The 17199-nt window shown below is 36.3% G+C and overlaps 1 protein-coding gene across 2 annotated transcripts; it reads right to left on the reverse strand.

Moving 5' to 3' along the window:
- Positions 1–4976: 4976 nt before the first annotated feature.
- Positions 4977–15996, reverse strand: LOC140878463 (probable CoA ligase CCL12). Of its 2 annotated transcripts, XM_073282066.1 has the most exons (14): positions 15561–15996; positions 10218–10347; positions 9877–10133; positions 9228–9429; positions 8622–8662; positions 8105–8233; positions 7925–7992; positions 7619–7839; positions 7226–7320; positions 6936–7152; positions 6530–6655; positions 6019–6117; positions 5626–5832; positions 4977–5268 (listed from the first exon to the last, which is right to left on the reverse strand). In XM_073282066.1, exons 1-14 carry the CDS (start codon positions 15824–15826, stop codon positions 5152–5154), a joined length of 2175 nt encoding a protein of 724 aa, XP_073138167.1. In that variant the 5' UTR covers positions 15827–15996; the 3' UTR covers positions 4977–5151. The 2 variants fall into 2 exon arrangements, with proteins under 2 accessions (XP_073138167.1, XP_073138170.1); XM_073282069.1 differs by lacking the exons at positions 4977–5268; positions 5626–5832 and having other exon boundaries at positions 6109–6222.
- Positions 15997–17199: the final 1203 nt, after the last annotated feature.

Raw genomic sequence — 17199 nt, forward strand, 5'->3', positions numbered from 1 at the left:
GAAGCTTGCATGTAGCATTTTGCCTTGATATCATGGTCCCACCATTTATCAAGTTTTGCCAACTCATCCGGACTCACATCAGTCGGTGCTTCCTTCGGAGGAACCTTTTCTAACACATAGAAAATCTTCTCCGAGCACAAGACAATCTTCAACTTACGAAACCATTCCATATAGTTTGTGCCAGTCAGTTTGTTTTGTTCGAGAATAGAAAATAGTGGATTACGCGAATTCATCATAATGATATACTGAAAAGATAACAGACAATAATCAGTTATTGCTTAATTAATTTAATAAGACATAAAATAAGGCGAGTTTAATTTTATGAATTACTCTCCCACTATTTTAACGATTTCACCACCCTCTAGTGAAAACGAAAAAACCATTTTCTTTAGTAGGAACATGGAGACAAATTTACAAATTATAGTTTCGAATAAAATCAGCCAATTATAATTTTAAAAAGGTAGAGTTCAATTGCTGCTAGAGCAACCTCCATGTTTTTACCTCATATCCAATAAAGGGACCAATAATATGACGCCGTTTAAAGTGATATGTCAAGTTGACCCATCAATATTAGTTGTGATGGACGGTCGCCATGTGGAGCCCCAATAATATGAGGCGATCTCATGGGAGTTCCACCCAACTTACAACAATTGTCTACTCAATACACAGCTTTTCGGCGAACGGGCCTTCCCAATAATATGAGATGGACCACGGTCGCGGGTAGCATCTATCATGCATTGATAGTTGATGGAAGGTAGGAAAATATAAACTATATTTAATTTCTCTTTTGTTAAACTTGATATTAATTTTAAATCATATTTAAAATGAGAGATTTTAATTTTTGAAAAATTGTCTCATCATTTAATTAATTTGTATGCTTGCGGGATTCATGAAATTTAGTATAAACATGCATACAACAATAATATCAAATATTAAATAACAGATGATCGATGTCTAGATCTAATCGACCTGTGGTTCCCAATCACGAGTCTAAGTCCAATCCTAGGTGATATGCAAGTATGCAATGCAATCCTATTACATTAAGCTTCCAATTTACATTTCTTCGGTCTTTATCATTGTCTGTTGGGCCCACCATTATCTTCAAATCTTTATTTCCCATTAAGTCTAATAAATTTACAATAAATTTCGATGACAAGTAGGAGATACATATTTAAGGGTGGAAACGGATCATAAATCAGGCCCACTTTTATTACAAATGACAAATAAAATTGGACCATAATACAAGCCCATTAATAAAAACCCAACAACAATAATAAATAAAAACCAAATGTAAACAACCTAGCATAAACCTAAAAAAATTGGTCATGGCAATCGATCATTCTTTTATATAATTATTTAATTCAATTAAATGATTGAATAACATGTAATTCAAAAATGGCAATAATTGTAAATAGATTAAATCATATTTTATACATAAAATCCCATTTTATATATAAAATCATATTTTATCTAGATAATCCATAAAATCATATTTTATACATAAAATCTAATTTTATATATAAAATCACATTTTATTATCAATTGTACCAAAATAATTAATTTTCATGAAATTTAATTTATTGTATTAAATTCATAAATTTTCCAAAAAATTCAAATTTATCCAAAAATTAATTTTCTTAAAAACTCCGGGTTCAAACAATTTTGACCCATTGCCTCGTGGACCAATCGAAACAATTTTCGATCGGGCCAAAAACTGGGCCGAATAACTATTAACAGGTCGTAATACATAATTTCCAAAATTATTTAATAATAAAAATAATAATTTTTGGAGCCGCCCGGGATCCCTGCCCAGCTGGGTTGGGCCTTCGCCCAGCCTAGCTCTTGGGTCGCTGCGTGCGGCCCAGCCGCTGAACTGCTGGGCCGCTGCTTGCGGCCCAGATGCGCGCTGGGCTAGGGCAACAATTGCCCCAACCCAGCCGCCGGGCTGCCGTGCGCGGCCTTGCTGCGTGCTGGGCAGTGGGCAGTCCAGAAAAATATTTTTTTTTTCGTTTTGTTTTCTGAAAACCTAGGCTTAGTACAATCGATAAAAATTTAATCGTTAGATCTGAGAACAACCTGGCTCTGATACCACTGTTGGAACATATTCCCGGATATGTCAGATCTGATACCCATAGCAGCGGAAGGTTTTAAAATTTTTATTTTCAGAACTGGAACGATTCAAGATCATGGGCACCAAATCCTTACGATTACAAAATTTTGTGTAAAATAAAACAGAATTAAATTTTACCTCTCAAGTCTCAACTTGAGGTTATGGACTCCAATAGATAAATTTGCTCTTCTTGTATATCCTAGGAACCGATGGCTCGATCAACTCCTGAATCAGGTCTACGAACAGAAATCTAAAACCCTCTGACAAACTGCACTAGGAAGTCTATCAGAAGTTTCTACGAAGAGAGAATAACAGATCTGATCTGTCAAACCAGAATGCAATTTTTGAAAATTGCAGACTGAATTTTCGAACAGGGAAGGGGGGGGGGGTGTTCGGCCAACCTAGGGAGAGTGCTCTCTAGGGTTTCGAAAATTATGAGCCTTAGTGTGTAATTTCTGTACTGGAATAACTTATTTATAACATGGGCTGCTAACAGCTTAGGACCCTTTAGTCATAAGTTCAAGCCTGACAAGCAAAGCCCGTATGTTCAGAAATTAATATAAAATTCATCGTGACTCAAATTGATAAACCAATTTTACCAATGTGTACAGAAACCTTTTTTGCATATTTTAAAGTCAAGATAAATTTTCTGAATCCGAATTCAGTAGTTTCCAAAAATGGCATCCCCATGTCATTTTAGGAAATCTCACTCCCTCTATTCATCAATTTGAAGTCCTACTTCTCCTTCGCTAAATTTAACTCATTAAATTTAACTATCTCAATAAGGATTAGAAATCTATTATGTGTGTGACCCTCAATGGTTCAGGGATACAGCTAGCCGTGGGCTCACAACTCCTTGTGACTCGAAACAACCATTTTCGACTTGCCCATCGAATCATGGTAAGAGCGCCTAGCAACATCGCCCCATGATTCCCTAGGTATCACTGATAGTGCCTGCAAGAACCAGTGGATTTCGGTTAGCGTACAGTACGGCCCCTTCATCCATATATCCCGATCGAATCAACAACCATTGGTATATCGAGAGTCGTTCGAGATTCGATAACTATGCAATACCTCTTGAAGATCAAATAGTGACATCGCATGTGCAACTAGGAAACCAAGTAACCTAAAGCACATCATGTACTCTGGCCAGAGATTTATCACACTAATATCTCCTCAGATCGCATAGGATATCCACGCTCGCAAGCGTGTGGTGAATCCTTGATAACAAAGCATTGACTCTTATATGTATCGTAACTGTACTCAATCTCGACACCTGATTACTCTCATGGAGTCGATAAATGAGTCAAAGTACAATACTAGTATATAGAGTCTCCATGATATTTCAAGTAGTAAGTACTAATGGTGTACAATCAAAACCACAGACTTATCCACTCAATTAGTGAAAACCACTTGGAAAGTCCGAATAGGGTAGTTCGATCATCCATCAATGAATATCCATTTGCATGCTTCGAACATCTCTATGTTTCATACCAATGAAACGTGATACTCGGCATCGCAAATGCTAGTCTCAATCTCGAGCGATCCTTATCCTTATTGTGGACGGCTCAATTGACTAGGAACTGGTTTAGAATATACAGTGATTATAAGATGTGTTTCATGATAGTCATCCATATTCACTATCACATCTGACATGCACTCTAGTATATTCAAGGTCTTTATCTAAACATCATATAGTGCGTCACAATCATAATAATATGACAAAAGATAAATTAAATGTCAATAAATAGTGTAAATTATATTAAACAATGATTGTTTACAAATAGAGTCATAAAAGCCTTCAACCACAAGTTGGTTAGCAGGGCACCTACTCTTTCAATGCCTTCTTTAAAAAACTCTTAAACACTCAAATTTTTAAAATTTTATTTCCTTTCCCTTCTTTTCCTTCCAGATTACATCTCCCAAATGAAGCCTAAGTTTTGAAACTCGGAGATGTATCAGCTTGATTTCAAAATTGAATTGTATCAACTTGAGTTCAAAACCGAATTGTACCAACTTGAGTTCAAAATCGATCTGTACTAGCTGAATTTTCAAAATTAAGCTGACAGTTGTCTTATCAATTCCGATTTCCATCCTCCCGAGTCAATTCGTAATCAATTTAAATCAACTAAACCAGGAAGTATGAAAACTTATCGTCAACTAGTGGCTTAGTGATGATGTCTGTCACTTGTTGCTTAGTTGAAATATATTTAATTCGAATGTCGTTCATCATAACATGATCTGATGTCAATATATTTTGTTCTAGAAATCTTTGGAACGAGTCAACCTTTCTCATATTATCAAATAAAAATCATACTTTTGACATAAAAATTAATAATTTTTATGGGTTTCTCATGTGATACAAAATTGACGCGTGAGATAATCTCACATGAGTTTCTATGTTAAGTTTGTTTCATAATTATTTCAACGTATGTTTCTCACGTTCGATCTAGTACATATATATATATATATATTATAAAGTGTAACAATATTGTAGTAATTTTTAAGTATATATTTGAATTTTGATTTTATCTTATTTTTGAATTATCATAAGAAAAAGCAATAATAAAAACATATGAGAATATGAAACTTATATTTGGAGAATACGTACGAAAATCACTTATACATGTAAGTAGAGTAGTGTGCCTGCATTAAATATCATATTTGTTAATGGCAAAAACTCATATGAAACGGTATTAAGGGTCATTTTCTTGAGACGGGTTTCTTATATGGGTTATCAATTAAAAAGTATTATATTTTATTCCAAAAGTATTATTTATTATTATAAATATGGATAGGTTTGACTCGTCTCATTTGTTAGACCGTCTCACAAGAGTGTTACTCTTTGTTAATAACTTAAAGATAGAACTAAACAACTATTTTTTCCCCAGTTATTTTTAGTAGTTGACAAATGCCTCATTAAAAAAAGACAAATCATGCCCGAACACTTAAATATTTAAACCTGGGAGATAATATTTTGAAACCATCTACAGAATAAGCATGCATTTAAACATTTGGATAACGTGACAAAATAAGAGGACCTAAATTTTACTCCGTATCTGATTCAGCTCCAGCTTCAATTGATCCCTCAGCACTCGCCGGAGTAACTTATTTGACGCAGTTCGCGGAAACTCTGCCACAATCCTTACAAACCTCACCTACTCGAAAAAACAAAAACAGTTTCTCTCTGTTAGAATCATACCATTCTATACCTGCAGACTCGAAGAACCGTTATGAGTCCTGATTGACTGAATGGATTTGTTTAGAACCTAAGAAAAAGTAGGAGGAACAACTGAACAGGTAGATTCAAGAATTCAGAAGTGGAGAAAATGGTATTCGTGAAAAAGAGAAGGGTCCAGATAAAGTTCCTAGAGAAGGCATGGTTCAAGCGGCGTTCTTAATTTGACTCGAGATTAGTTCAATGAGCTGTTGGACAAACAAGAATCTAACTAATTGCCACCCATGTATCTAACCTAGAAACCATCAAGGCGTAATGAAAAATCTTGAACACAAACCTTGAACAATGGGTTATGATTGGTCTGTATGGCTCTCGAGAGTTTCATCTTGAGCACATCCGGTTCAATATTGGATCCTGTTTTCAGTACCACAAATACACAAAGTTGCTCAGGACCACCATTCTGTGGGGCGAAGCTAATTGCAGCAGTTTCCAGGATGGTTTCATCAGCACGGTTGCACACACGCTCGATTTCAACTGAACTCGTCTGCAGAAAATGAACCAGTTCATGGCTTATGCTATTTATCCTCGCTCACTTAGCTCAACAGCAAAAACATGAGAACAACAAAATGATGGTACAAGTAGAAGAATGAGGGCGTCGATGCAAGAACAAAACCTTTAATTGATCAAGAACTGATGCATCACGAAGCGAAACTTGAAGAATTAGATATACCTTGATGCCCCCAAGGTTCATGGTGTCATCAGCTCTTCCCTGCACCACCAGATATCCACCAACAGTTCTTTTTATTACATCACCATGTCTCCTAAGTTGCTGGAGATTATTAAGCGAGCACACATACATAAGATCATGCCATCAGTCATAAGTTTTAGCAATTCAACTTGCTTAGTGGAGAAGGTTACTCTGCTGCTCAATCTCCTAAATGAAACAGATCACAGCAAATCGAATGGTAGAATGTCTAAAATATCGTACTTTCTGATGTTTGAACTCAGCATACATTGAGAGAGCATATAAAATCATTAACAGCTATCAAGCTGAAGAAAGCCAAATAGATACACGTTTAAAAAATAATATCAGAGTACAGAAAAAAAGACAAAAAAAAAGGATAGTTGATACAATGGAAAAAGCTTAATCCCAACTTTGTTTAAACATAATTAAAAATCGGCATCTGAGTTGCATGTGATCAACTCTATTAAAATTTAAGCGAAAAAAAAGTTTAGCTTACCATTCCTTTGTACTTTGGCATACCCTCGAAGTAAACTTTCTCGTGATCAGCATTCAGTAATCTATCCGTTGCTCCCATATAAACAGGAAACAAACCTACTTCACCAACGCAAGGATGATCATGTGGCTGTCAACAAAAAGTAATCAGAAAATGCTTTAGTGGGCTTTGGTCAAGCTGTTCTAAGAAGAATATGTTATATTTTAATGAAAACTCCATGAAATATTGAGTAAGGTAACCATTATAATATAGGCCTTAAAACCAGACATGAAGCTAGCTATAATTCATTATAACGTGTATTGTAACCAAGAGCCATCCTCGTTATTCATACAGTTTTATCAGGCACTAAATTACAAATGACTGCAATTGGCAAAATGCTAAACTCAAGTGGCAAAGAATAGATTCTTACATAAGGGAGGCCACTTTCATTAAGAATAACAAATCCAGTGCCCATCGAGGCAGAGCTGAATGCTCCAAAAGCTTGTGGTTGCAAAAGGTTTCCAATAATGTAACTAGATGAGAGCTCTGTGCCTCCACAACATTCAATAATTGGATTATAAAAAGCCTTTGACGAGAGCCAAAGGTCATCATCGACGCTGGAGGCTTCTCCAGTAGAACAAAATAACCTGGCAAAAGTGGTACTATCACTCTCAGTCAAAGTAAAAGTTACATGATATTGAAGGTTAAATTGGAAATTACTTGATCTTTGTCCAGTCTAGTCCTTCCATACAATTTGTGCTCTTCCAGGTCTTCACTAAGCTGGGAACAGTTCCAAAAATAGTTACACCTGCATCCTGAAAGTGCATGAAGTGCAAAGCGAAGTAAGGTAAGAAGTTATTCATTGAAAGTGCGAGTTACAATGAGGTCAAAACGCCCCAATACATTATACATTTAGTGCCCAATAGTTTTAACCAGAAGAAATTATTATAAATGTTTTCAAGAACCATCCTCGATAACAGTTTTCAATCCCTTTGCATTAAAAAATTGTCATTTGATTCATTGATAGACTTCAATGTCGGCGGCTACCAGCATACCAGCAGTACTAAATATGAAAGCAAATTTCTTGCTCGTATAACACAATAGAAGAACAACCTGGATGAACTTCCCAAACCCATAACCCATAGGAGATCCATGATAAAGTGCCAGACTTGCACCAGCTAGGAAACATGAGTAGAGTAAAATAGGTCCCATAACCCAACCTAAATTGGTTGGCCAACAAAAGACATCTCCAGGTTGAACATCACAATGTGCCCATGAATCAGCAGCACATCGGATAGAAGAAAGTTGAGTCCATGGAATCGCTTTTGGATCTCCTGTTGGAAGGTGAAAATGGAATCAATATATTATGAAAACTTGAGAGAGTGACATACTGCAACTAGCTTGCAAAGAGTTGCCTACCAGTGGTACCAGATGAAAACAGTATATTGGTGACAGAGTCTATCGGTAGGTAAACTGGTTGATAGGACCTGCCAAAAGAAGTGATATCAAAAGAAAAAGAGGCGTGCAACTTAAAATTTTAACTGTTGCATACAATGCATTTTTATTCACACCACTCCCAACCAAATTTCTTTATATTACCTATGTACATTACAAGCACTTGAAAGGAAAGCTGTCCAAGAGGAATCTTGATCTCTTAATTGAACAGCTACATCTTTTCCAGTTGCTGGAATCACCACAACTCTATCTGGAAAGGCTTCTACTACTCGACTGCATGGATAGGTGAGGTTATTTAGTTGATGACATCAATGGTCATGAAGGCATCTCAAAAGGTATATCCAAATTCAACTTTACATAAACATCACCATAAGCCATGTCTGTCGGAGTGTTTTCAAACGGAAAGTATGCAAAATAGAGCATTTCACCCTTCTCTCCCAAATGAAATGAGGTTTAGCATAAATAACCCAATAACATCAAATTATTCTAAGTTTAATGTATTAAAGAATCATTCTCGCCAATCAAATGTTTTGCAAATTTCAGTATACTCTCACAATAGTTTTCAACGAATTCCATGTTTTTCTACCTCAAATAATTTTCACACGATATTAGCAGTTTATCCATGAGAAATATAACATGGGATGGAATAGCATGCATTTACCTGTATAAGGGAAATCTCCTTCCTCCTCGTAATATAAAATCCTAAATATGTTCGAAGTTAGAATACAATAAAAAATACGAAAAGGGTGCACTACACAATAGCTCTAAAGAGCTACTAGATATTTTATACTGAACTGGGAAGGGTAGAACAGCATAAAGACACCAATCATGGCACAGGATAAAAATAGGTTTGGCCTTTTGAGTGATACATTTCATGGAATGATCTGCTTGTCACATGGTCACACTGATAGAATTTTGATAGTATTGTGACAATTATCAACGAATCTTCTGTCCGACAAACCACCCCCAAGGCTTGTTTTTGCTTTGCACCTAATATATATTATTCATGACAACAATTGAGCTGCTGATCCTATCGCCTTTCTTTTTTTTTCACCCCAAAACCCCAGCCAACAGGTTGATGGATTCCACCTTCTTCCTCCAAGCTTACTTTATTCTTCATATACAATCATTCACACTACATGTATTGTAAAATAATAATGCTCTAAAGTGATAAAAAATTTTAGGAAGAACTGATCAAGTAATTCACAATGCAATCCTTCCATTCATCAACGTTAGCAAAGAAAAGTTTGCTGAGGTTAGTAGCCACCTGAGTGAAAATCACTTTCGCCTTGGATACACGCAAACGAGTCGCAATTTCCTTGGGCGCAAAACTGTCAGCAATTGATACAACAACAAACCCAGCAAGTACAATTGCCAAGTATATAATAACAGCAGTAGCAGTCATCGGCATGTCAATGGCTATAGCATCACCCTTGCCGAATGTTGCATCCAGTGCATTGGCTACCAACCTAGCCAAAGTAAATTTGTAGCATGAGAGTATAGAAAGAAAGAGTAAGAATAGTCAAAGGACTTCAAGAAAACAAAAGTAAACTCTCATGCGTTCAGATGATATTCCGGACATTAAGCACCTTCCAGAAAACATTTCAGTTGAAAACGAGTCAAAATTGTCTGGTATATTACAACAGCGCTTCTTCATGTGCAAAAGGTAGTCGATTATCAACTATTAAATACTGTTACAAATATCAGCTGATCATAGCAACTGCAATACCTGTAGGAGACTAAGAGTAAAGTTTCATTTTATGCAGCAATACTCCTGAATCGTGAAAGGAATCATATTTATACTAACACCAGTAATATAACCAATATCAATTCCATGTAACTAAAGTTTGAAGTGAAAAAAGATTATTATTAACCAAGCAATTAGTGAGGATTAATCTAGATGATTCAAAGCATACATTACTTGCTCTCGCAGCTCCTTCAGGGTCAAATGCTCAACAAGATCATCGTAGCCTTCGGTCCTCCACACAATGGCAAAGCTATTGTCCTGCTCTTTCCAAAGATTTCTTGGTTGCAAACAAGAATTAGCAATATTTAACACTGAACCTGGGAGCCATGTTCCACCATGCTTGGATTTGTTTGAAGTATCCAGGATACAATTTGGGGGCACGCTAAATTCAATTGATAGCTCTTTCAGTATTATTGACCAATATATCTGAATAACACAACAAAAAATAGCTTAAAAAAATAGGCTAACATATTTCCCAAAAGTAAGATTGGTCGGTCAGGAAGGCCTTGCCTCGGGATGCTGCACAGAGAACTGCTGAAATTGTGTGAAACTCATAACTGGATCCTTATACAACGACCCTAAGAGCCTTGAACCATGAGATTCCATAAGACGCCCCAAGTTTGTCCGTCTAGACTCATGTCTGGCACTCGAAAAACATTGTGATCAACTGATTGAATATATTAAAATAGTTGGAGAAAAAGTGCTAAATATTAGTTAGTAGTATTAGATAAGAAAGACACGCTTTCTTTCTTATTTCCATTGTATACATAGACGATTAGTTTTAGTTTTCTTAATTAGAAAATATTTTCATATTTTGTATCAGCAGAAAGCAGAGCTTTGCTCTTTATTAATGGAATTCGGTGTTCTTCACACATACATAAAGATTCATATTTTTCAATCTTTTCTCTATATTGATTTTTGATATGGTATCAGAGCGTTAATTTCCGCAGCAATCTCTGTATTTTCTTCGTTCGATCATGGCGAGAGGAAATCAATCTGTACCTCCAAACCAAATTCAAGGATCGAATGCTTCCAGCAGCAAATTCAGTGTTGAGGATTCGAGCAATCCATTTTATTTGTCAAATGCAGATCATCCTAACTTGAATCTAGTTCCGAATCATCTCACGGGACCAAATTACAACATATGGAGCAGAGCCATGACTATGGCGCTCACAGCGAAGAACAAATTAGGTTTTATCGATCGCACTATCCGACAACCACCTCCAGATGATTTACTTTTTGGATCTTGGATACGATGCAATAGTATGGTACTCTCCTGGATCTTGAATTCTGTTATGAAGGATATCAGTGATAGCTTGATATATATTCCTACTGCGTCTGAAGCATGGGTGGATCTACGAAACCGCTTTCATCAAAGTAACGCACCGAGGATTTTTCAGATCAAGCAGCTGCTTGCTAGCTTACATCAAGGATCAATGGACGTAAGTAAATATTACACTCGGTTGAGAATACTGTGGGATGAATTAAAAGATTTTCAACCGATTTCAGTATGTCATTGTGGTTCAATGAAGGAATGGGTGGATCATCAAAATCAGGAATGTGTGATGCAATTTTTGATGGGTTTAAATGAATCTTATGCTCAAGTTCGCGCTCAAATACTGATGATGGACCCTATTCCTGTCATATCTAAGATTTTCTCAATCGTTGTTCAAGATGAGAGACAAAGATTGATACATCAAGGTGCTTCCAAAGTACCGCATAATTTGAATGTCTTAGCTAATTCATCTTCTAATGTTGTTGCTTCTGTTAAGACTTCTAAATATGTGTAAGGTAGTAAGGAAATTGGTGGTACTGATAGGATGAGTAAATATTTTTGTACACATTGTGATTGGCCTGGACACACTGCTGATAGATGTTACAAGCTGCACGGCTATCCTCCTGGACATCCGAAGTATAAATCACAGCAGCAACAACATAAAGGAAGCGCTGCTGTGGCACATGGAAGTTCACAATCTATTGCTGGAGAATCAATTTTTAACACAGAACAAGTCAAGCACCTCATTTCTCTTTTGAACTCCCAGCTTCACCATGACTCTGGATCCTCTCCGGTCTCACAACAGCAAGAGCCTTATGTTTCTTGCTTTCATGGTATATATTCCTTATCCCTTGGTTCTAATGCTATTTCAAACTCCAGTTGGGTGCTCGACACAGGAGCCACACATCACATTTGTTGTTCACTATCTTCTTTTCTTTCCCATAAAAGCTTTGATTCCATAGTCACACTGCCTAATGGTTCTACTGTCTCTGTTACGCACATTGGCACGGTATTTTTGTCACATGACTTAGTGTTGATAAATGTGTTGTGTGTTCCTCAATTTCGTTTTAATCTTCTCTCCATCAGTGCACTAACTCGAAACATGCCATACTCAGTCACATTTTCTTCAAATCTTTGTCATATCCAGGATTCACACAAACGCAAGATGATTGGGATGGGTAGAAGAGTTTGAGATCTTTATGTTCTTGAACTTCCAAGAGTTTGTACTGTTTCTTCAAATAAATCTGAACTTTGGCATTGTCGTATGGGTCACCCCTATTTTACTAGGTTATCTGTTATAGGAAATGAGTTACATTTCATCCCAGTAAGCAACAATTTAGAACCTTGTTCCATATGTCATTTTTCTAAACAAAAGAGATTACCTTTTAGCTCAAACAATTTCCTTTCCGATACTCCTTTTCATTTAGTTCATATTGATGTTTGGGGCCCTTTTCATCCAATTAGTGTTGAAGGATATAAATATTTCTTGACTATTGTGGATGATCATTCTCGATTTACTTGGGTATATACGTTGAAAGCAAAATCTGATGTATTAACAGTGTTTCCACAATTTTGCACTATGGTTTTTACACAATTTGATCAGCATGTTAAATCTGTCCGTGCAGATAATGCACCTGAATTAAACTTCTTAGAGTTTTTTAAATCCAAAGGCATTGTTGCATTTCATTCTTGTGTTGAGAGGCCACAACAGAATTCCGTGGAGGAAAGAAAACATCAACATATTCTTAATGTGGCTCGAGCTTTAGTTTTTCAATCTAATATTCCTCTTGTGTACTGGAGTGATTGTGTATTGACTGCTATATACCTGATCAATCATACACCATCTCCTATACACTCTCACAAAACTCCCTTTGAGCTGTTGTATCACAAACATCCTTCCTATGAACACTTGAAGGTGTTTGGTTGTCTATGTTTTGGCTCTACTCTTTCACATGGTCGAACAAAGTTCTCTCCACGAGCAACAAAGTCTGTCTTCCTTGGATATCTTCAAGGATATAAAGCTTACAAATTACTCAATCTGGACACAAATGAAGTAAATATTTCTCGAGATGTTATTTTTCATGAACATATTTTTCCTCTCAAAAACAGTTCCCTGAGCCAAGAATCTTCTGATATTTTTTCTGAAACTACCTTGCCATCTCATGTTCCTTCTTCCTCTAGATCAGATGATCCTCCTGCTCAACCTCAGTCCACTCGTCCGCGTCGTTCTTCCATCCAACCTGCTCATTTGCGTGACTATCAATGTTATACTGTTAATTCTTCTGCTATTCCTACTTTCACTGCTCACCCTTTGTCTTCAGTTCTTGATTACCAGAAATTATCTCCTTCCTATAAAACCTTTGTCAATACCGTGTCCTCTATTGTTGAACCTCACACTTTTGCTCAAGTTGTTGTTCAACCGGAGTGGAAACAAGCCATGAATGAAGAACTTCGAGCTTTAGAGAGCAATGACACTTGGTCTATTGTTTCTTTACCCCCTAATAAGCGTGTTGTTGGGTGTAAATGGGTGTACAAAGCAAAGTTTCGAGCTGATGGTTCTTTGGAGAGGTATAAAGCTCGCTTAGTTGCTAAAGGATATACGCAACAAGAAGGGGTTGATTATCTTGAAACCTTTTCCCCTGTTGCCAAGCTAAATTCTGTCAAAACTTGTTGCCAAGCTAAATTCTGTCAAAACTTTACTTGCCATTGCTGCTGTTCGTGGTTGGTTTCTTATGCAGCTTGATGTCAATAATGCATTTCTCCATGGTGACCTTGATGAAGAGGTGTATATGGAGTTACCTCCTGGTTATCAAGGCCAGGGGGAGTCTTTTCCAGCTACTGCTGTATGCAAGCTACAGAAATCTTTATATGGACTCAAACAAGCTTCGAGACAATGGTTTGCCAAGTTTTCTTCTACCTTACTTGGGATGGGTTTCACTCAATCCATTGCAGATAGTTCTTTATTTGTTCGAACTCGTAACAATGTGTTTTTAGCCTTGCTGATCTATGTTGACGATATTGTTGTTGCAACTAATGACAAAGATGAAGCTGCAACTTTGACAAATCTTTTACATAAACAGTTCAAATTGAAGGATCTGGGGGAGTTGAGATATTTTCTTGGCATTGAGGTTGCAAGGTCATCTCGAGGTATCTCAATATGTCAAAGACATTATGCTCTTCAAATACTTACTGATGCTGGATTACTTGGATGCAAATAACGCACAACTCCCATGGATTTTGGTTCCAAGCTTAACCAGGATGATGGTGAATTGTTGGGGGATCCTTTCGAGTATCGAAGGATAATTGGTAGACTCTTATACCTCACCATCACACGACCAGACTTATCATACTCCGTGAGTAAGTTGAGTCAGTATATATCTAAGCCGAGAGCTGCACATATGCAAGCCGCATTTTCAGTTCTTAAATACATCAAAGGTACTGTGGGTCAAGGATTATTTTACAGTTCATCCTCTGATCTCAAACTCAATTGTTTCTCAGACTCTGATTGGGCCTCTTGCCCGGATACGCAAAGATCAGTAACAGGTTTCTGTGTTCTACTTGGTGAATCTTTAATTTCTTGGAAGTCAAAGAAGCAGCAGACTGTATCTAAGTCTTCTGCAGAGGCTGAATATAGGGCTATGGCCAATGTCACTTGTGAGATTGTCTGGCTTCTTTCATTGTTTAAAGAGCTGCATATCTCACTTTGTGCACCAGCTACTTTGTTTTGTGATAGCCAATCAGCAGTACATATTGCTTCTAATCCCGTGTTTCATGAGCGTACTAAACACATCGAAATTGACTGTCACCTAGTCCGCGAAAAGCTTCAAGCTGGAATAATCAAAGTTCTACATGTTTCTTCTACATTGCAACTTGCGGACTTATTCACCAAGCCATTAATGGCAGCTCAGTTTCGTTTTTTGTTGTCCAAGATGGGAATTATCAATATTCATTCCTCATCTTGAGGGGGAGTATTAAAATAGTTGGAGAAAAAGTGCTAAATATTAGTTAGTAGTATTAGATAAGAAAGACACGCTTTCTTTCTTATTTCCATTGTATGCATAGACAATTAGTTTTAGTTTTCTTAATTAGAAAATATTTTCATATTTTGTATCAGCAGAAAGCATAGCTTTGCTCTTTATCAATGGAATTCGGTGTTCTTCACACATACATGAAGATTCATATTTTTCAATCTTTTCTCTATATTGATTTCTGATAGAATAAAAAATGAAAAATCCCACAATTTGCAGTGGCTACATTTGCAACATCCAGACAAAGTCATATAATGTAGCAGAAATACAACATTCAGCCATAGAAAATACCACATGATTATTTGCAATATCAGTTACACATAAATTTCAGATCTTTCCCATGAATAAACAACAGATACCCAAAATATCACAGGCATCCATTCTAAAACCAAAGATTTTGCTTCCAAAAGGCTCATTCGAAATCTGCACAAGTCAACTATTGTTGTCCAATCTCAAGCTTCAAACTAAACAAACAAGGAAACAAAAGCTCACCTGATCGGATAAAAGAACCATATACGTATCGGGAATGCAGAAAGAAGGAAGACTTACGGAGAAGGGAACCAATACAGTGGAGGGCCATGGATGGACTCATCATAGTCATAATATACAGAATAGTAGATAAGCTGATGCAGGGCATGTGGGTGCCATGGTTTCAACAGCTTTCGAGCTGTTATCGAACGCCAAACCTCCTTCGGGTCCAATCCGCCATTGATGACAGCATCTCTCAGCACCCGTTCAAATTCTTTGGCTTCCCGGATTTTCAGCCCGGCTCCCACCAAATCTTCCACCCCAATTCCACTTATGCTCTTCCCCATTCTTCAAGAATCCACACCGATCAAAAATCACACGTATATAAGGTTTCTTGGTGGAAGAAAGTTAGGTGAGTCGAGGCACGAGTATAATAGCTTCAACTTCCATGGCGTTGTTCGAATAAGCGTCGAGCATGAAACCAAACTCTAATTTCATGACTTGCCAGGTTGTTGGGGATAATTAGGCCAATACACCTTTTCAAAATTCAATTTCAACAACTAACCCTCATTTTCTAAGACAGTAACACTCACTCACGGTGTCATTAGTGAGATGGGTAAACCTTACCCATATTTATAATAATAAGTAATACTTTTGACATAAAATATAATATTTTTTAATGGATAGCCCATATAAGAGATCCGTCTCATAAAAATGATCCTTGAGACTGTCTCATAGAAGTTTTTGCCTTTTTACAAACCCTCGATTGACTTTCGAATTTAAGTAGATACCTCCAATTCCCCATTTAAAAAAAATAAAATAAAAAAAAATGAGAGAATGGATTCTAAAAACAAAACAAATCCAAATAGCATTTATATAAAAATTCAAATTAAAATTAAAGAACATAAACCATATCATATACATGCTTATGTTGATACAGGAGCAAGTATGTGTCTCTCAAGTAAGCACATACTCTCAAATCATTATTGGAAGAAATACGATAAAGGATTAAAAGTTCGAATAGGAGATGGATCAATAATCATGCTTGATACAGTAGCAGAAAAATTAAAAATAGAAATTGAGAAAACAAAATTTGTAATACCCATTATATACCAAATAGAATCAGGAATGAGCATTATAATAGGAAATAACTTTTTAAGAGAATATCTTCCTTTGACACAGTTTGAAGATCACATAACTTTAAACAAATGATCATCAATGATTTACATTCCTAAAATTTGAATAGCATTTCGTGTAGGAAATGAAGGATTTACAAAGAATTTTCATAAACAAAATACAAATCCAATAGAACTAAAAATAGAAAATATTTTAACGATTAATCCTGAAAAATAAATCATGAAGAAATTTCATGATATTTGTTCTGAAAATCCTCAGGACAAAATTAAGAAAAGAAAACAATTCATTGCTTCAATAAAACTCAAAGACCCTAATATCACAATTCGTGAAGCACCAAGAAGATGTAACATGGATGATGTAAAAATATTTGAAAAAGAGGTTCAAGAATTATTAAAACTTAAGATAATCATCCCTAGTAAGAGCCCACACTCTTCACCAGCCTTTTATGTCAGTAAGAAAGATATTGATAAGAAAAGAATGGTAATTGATTATCGAAAGATGAATAATGCAACAATTATGGATGGATACTACATCCCAAACAAGAATGATTTATTATCTTATATAGGAGGAATGAAATATTTCT

The sequence above is a fragment of the Henckelia pumila genome, chromosome 1 (assembly GCF_033568475.1).
Source record: "Henckelia pumila isolate YLH828 chromosome 1, ASM3356847v2, whole genome shotgun sequence".
Taxonomy (NCBI): Eukaryota; Viridiplantae; Streptophyta; class Magnoliopsida; order Lamiales; family Gesneriaceae; genus Henckelia; species Henckelia pumila.